Genomic DNA, 11,257 nt, shown 5'->3' with positions numbered 1-11,257 from the left:
TTTAATTCGGAAGATGAGGAAGATGAAGAACCCTAACGTTAAATGTTAGAAATATTTATGAGAAAGGAGTGAAAGGATCTGAAAAGACTGAGAATTGAAAAAGAAAAAGAAAAAAGAAAAAAAGAAAATTAGTAAAAACAATAGGAAATGGTGGGCATGATTAAAGTAACAGTGAAAGAAATGACAGTGAATATATTAAGAAAAAAAGAAAGAGGAAGGTAAAGCAAATTAAGAATATCTAAGGAAAATATTTCATGTACTCTAATTCTTTTGATGTCAAAGTCACCGAAGGAGCACTGATGCAGTCGTCTCCTTTGGTCGCAATCACTTCAGCCTCAAGGATTTCTTGAGTTCGCTTATCTGGACACCTCTTGAGGATCCTTGTGCTGGGCAGTAGAAGGGCGCATCTACAGTCCCTCACATGTAGAGCAAGATGCCCCGACGGAGAGGATTTTAAAGATAGCGCATGTTCTCTGAGCCTTACGTTGATGCCTCTTCCCGACTGTCCCACATATACCTTCCCACAGGTGAACGGGATCAAATACACTAGCCCGCTGCAACAGTTGACGTATTTGTTGCCGTGCCTAACACTGCATTTGTCAGGCTTTGTGCGTGGGGTGTTGACTTTGGGGCAGAGCTTTTTAAGCTTGTCGGGGGCTGAAAACACAACTGGCACTTCGTATTTAGAGGCAATTTTCTTGAAGTTGTGAGAGATGCGGTGTAGATAAGGGACGACCGCAGGTCGACTTCTTCTTTCTCCACTTCTCTTGCTTGTTCTGTTTGGTTTTATCATGCATTCAACAACGTCAGACAGGATGGAGGTGGGGTAGCCTGACGCCTTGAGCCTTGATACTTGCGCGTCAAAGCTCTCCTTTGCTGAATGAATGCAAGACTTTTTCAGGGCAGCGCTCAAACAACTAGACACAATGCTCCTTTTGACTAGTTTTGAGTGTGCAGATTCATATTGGAGTATTCGTTTCTTGGATCTAGGTGTATACATCCAACAGACGTGGTCATTTTGAAAGGTGAGTCGCGTATCCAGAAACTGGAGGTTGCTGTTAGTCAGAGTCTCGTGGGTGAAATTCAATCCTTGGGCCTGACCTAGGAATATGTTCTTGATGATGGTGATGTCGTCTGCGTCAGGGATTTTTGTCATGAGCACAAGATAGTCGTCAACGTATCTGAATATGCGTGCGACTGGATAGGACGTCAAACCCTGGAATATGCCCCTGTCACACTTTGAAAGAAAAATGTCACACAAAATGGGAGCTACGCATGACCCGATGCATATTCCTCTTTTCTGACTGTAAGTTTCTCCTCAAAAAGTGACAAACGTCGAGCACAAATAAAACTTCAAAAGCTCTAGGAAAGACGCAACTGGTATGCCACAGGTGTTTTGAAAACCTAGGGCTCCATTGGTGTCGATGCATTCGCTGACGGTGTCAAACAATTCTCTGTGTGGTATTGAGTAAAATAAGTCTTCAACATCTAGGGAGAACCCATATCGTGTTTGGGTTGAGTCGTCTTTCAGGTATTGAATCATTGCTTCTGAGTTGGAAATCAAGAATGGGTCATCAAGTTGGAGGACAGACAAATGACGCAGGAGGTACCACGACATTTCACCCTGCCGAGATCCCTTCTCGGTCACAATTACGCGAAAAGGACATTCTTCCTTGTGGGTATTGGCCGTGAAAAAAACTTCCATTTGGTTGCCTTTGGATGCGATGATTTTTTTTCGTAGTTGGTTTAAATCCAGCCTGTGGCACAGTTGTAGAGCCTTGGCCTTGACAAGTTTCGATTTGAAGTCAGGCAGGCGGTTGAAATTTTTTCCCAAGGCCACCTCCGCCTTTTCTAGTTAGATGTTCTGAGGTGCCACAACGAATCCTCCCTCTTTGTCGGACAGTAACAGTTTCATATTGTTACGATGAAAATGGCCCACAATGCTTGAAAGTTTAATCTCGCTTGCACGATTAGGACCCACCCTCAGTAACACATCAACGCAGTCATCGATGCATCGCGGCCTGTCATTTTCTGGAGCTTTTGCCGCGATGTCGTGAACAGTAGATAACAAGTGGGCGCCTTGCCTTGTGGGCGTCGTACAGAATTTTGGACCCTTCTCAAGGACCTTACCTAGGTGTGCAGGAAGCGACGCATTCCTCAGCACGGTGACACACTCGCCTTGGTGTTCCTTGTTTTTGGTGCGGAGATGTTTCAGGTGTGGGATGTTGGACCACCAGAGGAAATCAGTCATCTGGCTTGCTGAACGCAGAAAGTAGTTGTACCTTGACCACTGGGCACTGTGTTGCCTCCTCTTTTCTACCTTCTGTTGTGTTCTCTTTTCTGCCCCAGTCTCAGGTTTACAATCATGTTCAGAAACACCGAATCTTATACCTACGGACTGCAAGAGCATGGCAGGGGCCGTTATAGCAAGTTCCATCTTCCCCTCAACTCCTAGCAAGTCCCTGCCCAAGTCTTCCGAACGTACGGCGCGACATACGCGAAGGGGATCACACCGCTCCACTTTCTTCTTCCCCTTTCCTTTTTTGGCCAAATAATAAATGTTTACTGACAGACTGAAGTGGGTGAGAGGAGTGCCCTTTCCCGAGGGAGTTCCGCAGCTAAGGTAATCTAATAACCTTGATTTCTGCCCGGCCGGCACGCCATCCAGGAAAATGTTTGTTTTGTGGAAATAAATAATAATAATATATTTATTTGTGCAGGTAATTCTTCAAGTCGAAGCACGGGTCTGTCAAAGCCAGTAAAGGCTTTTGGGACAGCACCCTACTGGTCATATTTACAATCATTACAATATCCCCCACACAAACAGCATCAAGCTCATCGTGCAGCACCTACACTGTAATGCAATTAAATTTGATGAAAAGAAACATGCACATAGTTTCAAAAACGACATAATTACTGCGTAATAAAATCCCCATAATAATACTATTAATAATATAATATTTAATATTATTATTATTATGCTCTTGCGTCACAAATAAATGTATTAGCATTACTCTTACTACCATTAGTAGTAAGTACCATTAGGAGAAGAAGAAGAAGTCCAACAGGGCGGTCGTTCACTTCAAGAGCTCTTCATATTTTCCCCTGTAATTAATACTTCTAAAGCATCATTACGACGGGCAAGCTATTCATGCTGCTTATCAAGCACCGTGTCACTCCGGGGTCAGTCATTTCCCACGCCAAGGCCCCTATCGTCTTGATCTGACCATCGACTTCACAGGCAAGCTTCCACCACATCCCTTGGCGTCACGCTCTACGGCAGTTCTCTCCGACTGGAGCTCTTCTTGTTGAAGCTTCACGCCCGAGCACCGTGCGCCCGAGTTCGACCTGAGTGACAAGAATATATGGCGGCGAGAAGTACTGCAACAACCGTTCTGATTACGGCTGGCAGGATCTATGAGGACCGCAAGCCCGTTCCTTCAGGTATCACCTATTGATTCTCTGTGTCGTGCAGTTTCACGGGTGAGCAACTGCGCTCGAGCTCAGCACAAAACTGCCACGTGGAGTGTTCGTATACAACCTCATCTCGTTCTACACTTGTTCGAGAAGTGCGGATTGACTGGTGTCTGTGTTGCCTTACCGCTGTGTGCTGGCATTCCCTAATAATGGATTGTGCCAAATGTGCTCGCGCTCTGCCGGCAGATGGCAGACCCCTGACGTGTGCATCTTGCCGAAGGGGTTACCATCTTGGTAAGTCCTGTTCCGGCGTCGCAGATGGGACGTACGCGGGGATGGGCGCTGTCAGGCGAGAAACTTGGAAGTGTTCCACTTGCCGTACCGGCGCCACCCTCAGACCATCCGATCTTAGCGGTGACATTTCAGTAGATGAATCCTCCCGTACCGACGGCAGCAGGGAGGAGATTGTAGATTATGCACCCTTCACCAGTCAGCTGGCATCAATCAATGCCACTCTTAACCAGCTCCTTTCATTGAGGACAAGTGTGGAGACGCTGTTGCCTCTTCCATCTAAGGTTGATCAGTTGTTGGCCTTAAAACCAGCTGTCGAAGAGCTTCGCAACACGGTCCAAGGATTACAAACGACTGTTGACTCTTTTAGCTTGAAGTACGATTCCGTGCTCGCTCTGGCTATGACAAATGAAGAGGCAGTTAAAGAACTTCAAAAGGAGGTTAACACGGTTAAGGCAACAATGACAGAGCAGTCGGAGACCATTGAGAGACTGAAAGACGAGCTTAATGACATGCAACAATACAGCCGTCGTTCCAACATGGAACTGCATGGTTTTCCGCTCTCTCACGGTGAGGATCTAATGAAGGTCATAAGTGATCTCGCTAGGCCCCTTAACCTTCCAACACCTCAGTCGTCAGATATCCTGGCAATTCACCGTCTGACCAAAAAGCCGGACTCAGTTCCGGTTATTTTGATTCGCTTCGCCTCTGTCACCCTAAAAGACGCTTGGATGGCGGCACGTGGTAGACTTCACAGGCTGTGCCAATCAGAAAACCAACCAAAGCTATTCTTCAACGACAACCTTCCATCTGCGAATAAGGAGCTTTTTTGGCTGACGAGGACGGGGGCTAAAGAAAAAGGATACCGTTTTGTGTGGACCAAGAACTTTAAGATTTTTGCTAGGAAAGCCGAAGGCGCACCAGCCATTCGAATCAACACAAAAAACGACCTTCTGCTACTGGTGTAAAACATGACAACTTGTTTTTCTGTTCCAGACATTAGTTCATTTATTCAGCTTTTGGGCCCTCTTTCTAATAACTCTTTAACACTTATTCATGTAAATATTCGAAGTTTGCGTAAACACTGGGATGAGTTTCGTGCAGTAATTAATACCTTTACCGCGTCGATAGATGTTTTCGTTCTAACTGAAATTGGTGTGTCATCTTTGCAATGCAATCAATTTATTCTCGATGGATATAAGGAGTCATTTTATACCCGTGATCATGGTAGAGGTGGTGGGATTGCTATATACGTTAAAGATAAATGGTTACTGTCGCCTCTGAGCATATCTCTTGTCCATGCAGAAACACTGGCTGTTGAAATTTCTTTGGCAGGTTTTTCTTTATTTTTGTTAGCGGTTTACAGGCCTCCCTCAGAAAATGTTTCGCTCTTTCTTGCTGAATTAGATGCTGTGCTTAACCAGTTTCGTACGGAAGGACAATTTTGCGTCATTGGCGATTTAAATATCGATACTCTTAAACCTAATAAATCAATAGTTTTTGATTATCTGACTCTGCTATCAAAATATGGCATTGAAAATATTATCACCTTACCCACAAGAGAAGAACTTTTGGTTCAAAAATTAGTAGTTTCCTGTATTGACCATATCAATATTCGTGCTCCGGATATGTCTGTAAAATCCGCCGTAATTACTCAGAAACTATCCGATCATTACTTTGTTGGATGTCGTTTAGACGCTCAGGTACCCGAAGAGCAAGAAACCAGGCGCGATTGTTCGTGGATTTCAATAACGGATACGGTACTATTCGATGCTTTGGTCGCTGCCTTTGACTGGAACGAACTCCTGGGGTCCATAGAACCTTCCAATGTTTATAAAGCTTTCGTCGAGGTATTTGAATCTTTTTATTGTGCCGCCAAGAAAAGGGTTAATTTCAAACGACGGTCTTATAAGCCATGGTTTAATTCTGATATTATGACTGCAATCAAAGAAAAAGATACGTTGTGGTCACGTTCCCGTCGTTCACCAAACAATTTGCAGTTAAAAGCAGAGTATCGAAGCGCTCGGAACAAAGCTAATGCAATTATACGGTCTGCCAAACGATGCTACTTTCAGCGAAGATTCTTTGAGGCAAGATCGAATCCACGTGAAACATGGAAGTTGATTAATTCTTTTACAGGGCGCGGAAAAAAGGCTTCGCTTCTTGACTCCCTTCAAAAACACTTCGGCACAGATCTGCAATCAGTAGTAAACGACTTTAACAAACTTTTTGCATCGTCATCGGGCTTTGCGCGAGACAGCGATTTCAAACCGCTTGCCTCGAGCGCAAGTATTAGTTTATCAAACTCGGCGTTTCTTCCTCTTCTCACAATAGAAGAATTACACTCCATTTTGTTTTCTTTAAAACGCAATAAATCTCCTGGTGTTGATACAATTCGTATTAATGATCTCTGCCGAAACTTTGGACATGTTCAGCACGTACTTCTCACCATGATAAATCAGGTCATTCCAATTGAACTCAAAACAGCACTTGTGAAGCCTGTTTTCAAGGGAGGATCGCCTAACAAGCCTGAGTGCTATCGCCCTATTTCTATATTACCTTGCATTGGAGAAATTTTGGAAAAGCATTTGTATCTTGTAATGTCCAGCTTCATTGAAACTCACAACATCCTGTCGCCTAACCAGTATGGTTTTGTTGCTGGAAAGGGCACTCAACCACTGCTGGAAGATTTTTCTGACCTACTACACAGTGCTTTTGATCGAAACTTATGTTCATGTGCAATTTTTCTTGATGTCCCCAAGGCCTTTGACACGGTCATTCATAAGATGCTTCTTTTTAAACTGCAGAATTACGGTTTCCGTGGACCATTTATTGCATTGCTTAAAAATTTCTTTCTTGACCGCTCCCAAATCGTATCTATAGGAAATTTCAAAAGTGCTCGGCTGATGCTAAAAGCCGGTGTGCCCCAGGGATCGGTTTTGTCTCCATTGTTATTTAATCTTTTTGTTAATGATATCTCAACAAGGCTCACTAGTTGCAAAATATTTCAGTATGCGGATGATACTTTACTTGTCTCTAGTCACATTAATTACCGTTAAGCTGTGCAGTTATTGCAACATGATTCTGCACGTCTAATGGACTGGTTTTATGACAATTATATTACTATTAACACATCCAAAACCAGACTTGTTTGCTTGAGGAATCCGCTGAAGACTGTAGAATTGGACTCATCATTTATGTTACACAGATCCAGCTGCCTTGATTGTACATGTAGCTCCCTGAAATATGTTGACACTGTTAAGTACTTAGGCATATTCTTTGATTCAGATTTGTCGTGGTCAACGCATTTAACCCATGTTTCTGGCAAGCTTCGCAGTGTGTGCTGCTTACTTTACAATAATAGGGTGTTTCTGCCATTTGCCGTTAGAAAATCAATTGCTACTGCTCTTGCTTATAGTATACTAAGGTATGGCATCACATTATTTGGTAACTGTGCAGAGATATGGCAAACTAAAATTGACCGCATCCTTAGGAATTTGTTAAGAAGTGTTGGTTATCATTATGATCTTGCACCAGAAGCTGACATTTTTGAGGCTCTACAACTACCTAACTTCCATTCACTTTTTTTGCAATGTGTTGTTCTTTCTCATTTCTGGTGTAGCGAATTTAAACATCCCTTTGTGCCCCGCAGAGATTTGCGTACCTGTGATCGCTTCATAATCCCCCGGTGTTTCACAAGATATGGTAAGCGAGAGCGCTCTTATTATGTGCCATACATTTTTAACCGACTCCCCGACCACTTCTTTGAAGCTACAAATAGGAGAAAATTGAAAAATCTATTGAACAGTTTTACGATTTAATTCATTGTACAATTTCAATAATGTATTGTTGTGTTATAGGTTGTATCTAATATGTTTGCTGGGATATTGTGAGTGATTATTTTCTGTTTCTCACATAGTGCGATACATGTTTTAAATGTGTGCTCTACGGACTTCTTCTATGCTATCTGTGACATTTCATTTGCTGGGTTCTGTCCTTCAAGCCTCTACTGGCTTCGACCGACCCGTCACCTTATAGTGTTATGAAGGTATCTAAATAAATGAAATGAAAATGAAATGAAATGAAATGAAATTATTAACATCACCATCATCATCCGTATCAATTTCTCGCGAGCGGGGCGACATCAGAAAGGGAGCTAGGACTGTGCCGTTCCATGCAGGGTGTCATCGCGTATGCTTCCAGCTTCGAACTGAGCCATGTTTTGATTCCCAAGTCGGCTTTCTGCGGCAAGTGAAAACATCTTCTGCTTCGTTAACCCTCACGCTTTTCGTAAAGACTAGGATCAAAGATAGAGGGAGAGTGAAAGCTTTTCAGCAGGGAAAACAAAGAAAGTGTTACGCGGCCAGTGGAATTGTTTGTCTGTTACCTTTGATCAACGACCCCGATATCTTGGTTTTACTTCCATGGCGGCAAGGCATGTAGTTGGGCTAGTTGGCGGGCTGAGAATGCTGCAGAAGTACGCGGAGTAAGACCACAGAGCAAATTCATAGCCCTGATTGGCCTATTTGAACGTCCCGATGTTTAGCAAGCACGAGACCACCGTGTCGGTTGTCACTTTCGCGCTTATTTCTCAGATAAGAAGCCTCGTGACAGTGAATTGAGCACTGCTGATGGTGACGTGTCATGGTTACTTACGATCCACCGAGGACGGCGGTGACACGATGGCTCATGACATTTAGCGGGAAACAACCAGGTTTTGGCGGCGAGAACCACCCAACACTGCGTGGTGGAGAGCTAAAAGCATCGGGCCCGAAACAATAGATCGCGTGTCGAAGGACGACGCGAAGATAATGGCGCTGATTTCGATAGGGCCATAAGCCAGGGAGCAAATATCCCGAGGTCTCATCTCCATCTCGTGTCGGCATCCATGTACGCGTGAAACAATGGCGGTTCTTTACCCAACCGTCGAGCCACCCCCCTCTCCCGCTTTCCTCCTCCCTTCTCTACCGCGTAGAGGTGAAAAAACGTGTGCTGATCATGTGTTCGGTGAGGCGCGCATTTGTGACGTGGTTGAAAAAAGTTCAATCAGGTACCCTGGATTCGCCCTGTGGTTTTATACTCCATGAGAAAGCAACTATGAGCCTATGGAACTGTACTCCATAGCCCCATTACAGACACTAGAAACTGTAGTATTCGTAAGACTACGCCTGACAATATGCCAATTGCCCCCCATGCCTCACCAACATCCAGCTTTAACCCACAAGCCCTCGCCCCTAAAGGTATCACTTCCACCATTAACTTAACGAAAAATCCGTCCTCAATAAAAGCCATACGAAAACTAGAAGTAAATGTATGTCAATTTAGTGTTTTATGAAACACAAAAGTACACTTGAAGTGCGTCGTTGGCATACCTTCAGTAATATACACTTGGTGTACTTCGTATTCTAGCGGTGCCCTTGTACCTAGTCTTTCAAAGTGCAATCAGTGTATACGTATTATATATTATTCGTAATCTAATAGTATGCTTTAAGTACACATAGAAAAGTATTTCATAAATACGAGAAATTGCTATACTCTTAGTGCGTTGCCTTTGCCATGTGGGACATTGCTTCGATAATCATGCTGCACCAATTTTATCGTAAAAGGGTGGATTGTTGGGTTGCTAGTTGTTGAACGACACTATTAAAAACAGCGCAAAAGGGCGGGCAAAAGTAGAAGGAGCACAGAGGACAGACGCTGACTGTCAACCACGGTGGAATTAACATTTAGGTGATGAATCTGTCCGACGCGGCGACCAGATTACGTTCGGCGCACCGAGCGCTTCACCCGCACGGGGATAGATGGCGCCCAAGTATGGGATCCCTCCCAAACCGACCGCTCCGGTTGTATCTCCCAGCGGTGGTCCCGCATTCCCTCGCTAACCGCTTCTTGTTGTACCTCACCACCGCCACGTCGCCACCAAGCCAACAGAGTCCGTAAATCTGTGTTCTCTTCTTTCGCTCACCTTCGTGCACGATGGTGGCACGTGTGGTTGACACAGCACCAAAGCAAAACACGAGGCCAGCCACTGGCCGCATACCACAACCACACCATCACACCGCGGAAAAGTCGAGCACGCTACGCCGCCGACACTATGGCCGCCGAGGAGGGACCTTACACCTCAGCGCCCACCGCCGCGGCGCAAAAATAACTACTCCTGGTTCGAGGCTAGCTCCGAACATGATCTGGTCGCTCGCTTCCCGCAGGAAGAGCGGCCAGATTCATCACCTAAATCTGTTTCTTCCACCGTGCTGACAACTAATCGTTCATTGGAAATTCCACACGCGCAGTCTCTCGCACGTTCACGTGCTCATCTAATCGCATATAATAATATTAATAGCAATAAGAGCTATAATATTAATCATAATAGTAACAATAATAATAATAATAATGATAATTATGATTTTTATTATTTGTGCACTGTTTGAAATGGGAGACAAGGACAGAAAGTGATGGTGGTCCCTTTACATCAGACGATGTAATAACACAAAAAATACGAAAGAAGGAAAAGTAAAACAAAAAATGAACGCCGCTTACAATTTCCTCCTAATGCCGAATTAGAGGGCAGCTCTTGAGGAGGAGGAGGGGAAGGTACGGAGAGGGGGCTATGCCCCTCCTCCTCTCCTGCTCCCCTCCCATTTAGGAGTACAGATGAACGGAGTATAGACAAACCCGAACGTTAGCTCGTGTAAACCAGCTGCGTCAATTGTAAATAGGTAATCAGGTCGGAGAGGAAACGCGTATCGGAGAGATGATTGATGACTGTTGATACATTGCAGCTCCATGCTTCCAACATCTCCCTCTCCAACTTCACTCTGCCGTTTTCTTCCACCTGCGTTGCAAGGATTGTTGCTGTTTTCCAGTTACTGGACTAAAGGTGACTAAAGTCCATTGTTACTTCTTTCTACAAGTAACGACAACGAATACAAATGACAAAGCTCATTTCGCTTGAACAAACTAGCCTCATTCAGTTCAGTCTTCTGCTGTGCGCCGCCATTCGCTTCCCAAATCCTGCATAGTAACGCAGTGAAAAGACGGTGAGAGTGCAGGCGAGCTGGTGGTAGCTAATCATGTCGTATTGCACCTGAGAGTGCGGTGGAAGAAATCGGAAGAACTTTCAGTAGAAGGAACAGACACAGAGAACGTCTCAAACTCAGCTAACCGGTTTATTTCTCAAACAGCCTTTAGTAACGCAGTCGGCATTTTCAAATAATGTAGCTATTGTAGAAAGTTCTATCCGTCTCACCCAAAAATGGACGAAGTGTTGAAGCTGTAACCTTCAACGCAACGGTTCCACCACGAGCCAGATAAGAACCACGTGCTATATTTCTCCAACGTGTGTATCAATGCGGCGAAAAAATTTCGACTGCTAGTCGAAGGTTCGAGCTATGCGATTAAATGGCGGGAACGTCGGTGACGTGCCCGTTGCGCACTACTTTTCTACACAAATGCAAAGTAGTATTCCGTTCGCGAGCCTTACCACCGAATTCAGAAACCTCACTCAAACTACACTCAAACTGAAGGGCCCCTCCACTTCCTCTTTGCCATA

At 44.5% G+C, this 11,257-nt stretch overlaps 1 protein-coding gene across 1 annotated transcript; it reads left to right on the top strand.

Moving 5' to 3' along the window:
* Window positions 1-3,365: 3,365 nt before the first annotated feature.
* Window positions 3,366-10,583, top strand: LOC115313456. The gene is made up of 3 exons (XM_042291223.1): window positions 3,366-3,444; window positions 3,571-4,445; window positions 10,488-10,583. Exons 1-3 carry the CDS (start codon window positions 3,366-3,368, stop codon window positions 10,581-10,583), a joined length of 1,050 nt encoding a protein of 349 aa, XP_042147157.1.
* The last annotated feature ends 674 nt before the right edge of the window (window positions 10,584-11,257 follow it).

Source organism: Ixodes scapularis, unplaced genomic scaffold (genome assembly GCF_016920785.2).
Source record: "Ixodes scapularis isolate PalLabHiFi unplaced genomic scaffold, ASM1692078v2 PGA_scaffold2__306_contigs__length_199485367, whole genome shotgun sequence".
NCBI classification, from domain to species: domain Eukaryota; kingdom Metazoa; phylum Arthropoda; class Arachnida; order Ixodida; family Ixodidae; genus Ixodes; species Ixodes scapularis.
This window is presented reverse-complemented; position numbering and strand designations above follow the sequence as displayed.

What these genes read in the sequence shown, in the direction of transcription:
- LOC115313456 (XM_042291223.1), top strand. Translation starts at nt 3,366, where the DNA reads ATGGCGGCGAGAAGTACTGCAACAACCGTTCTGATTACGGCTGGCAGG. An exon ending in CCGCAAGCCCGTTCCTTCAG is followed by an intron (nt 3,445 to 3,570) that starts GTATCACCTATT and finishes TTGTTCGAGAAG; the next exon opens with TGCGGATTGACTGGTGTCTG. An exon ending in TAAAAGACGCTTGGATGGCG is followed by an intron (nt 4,446 to 10,487) that starts GCACGTGGTAGA and finishes GATACATTGCAG; the next exon opens with CTCCATGCTTCCAACATCTC.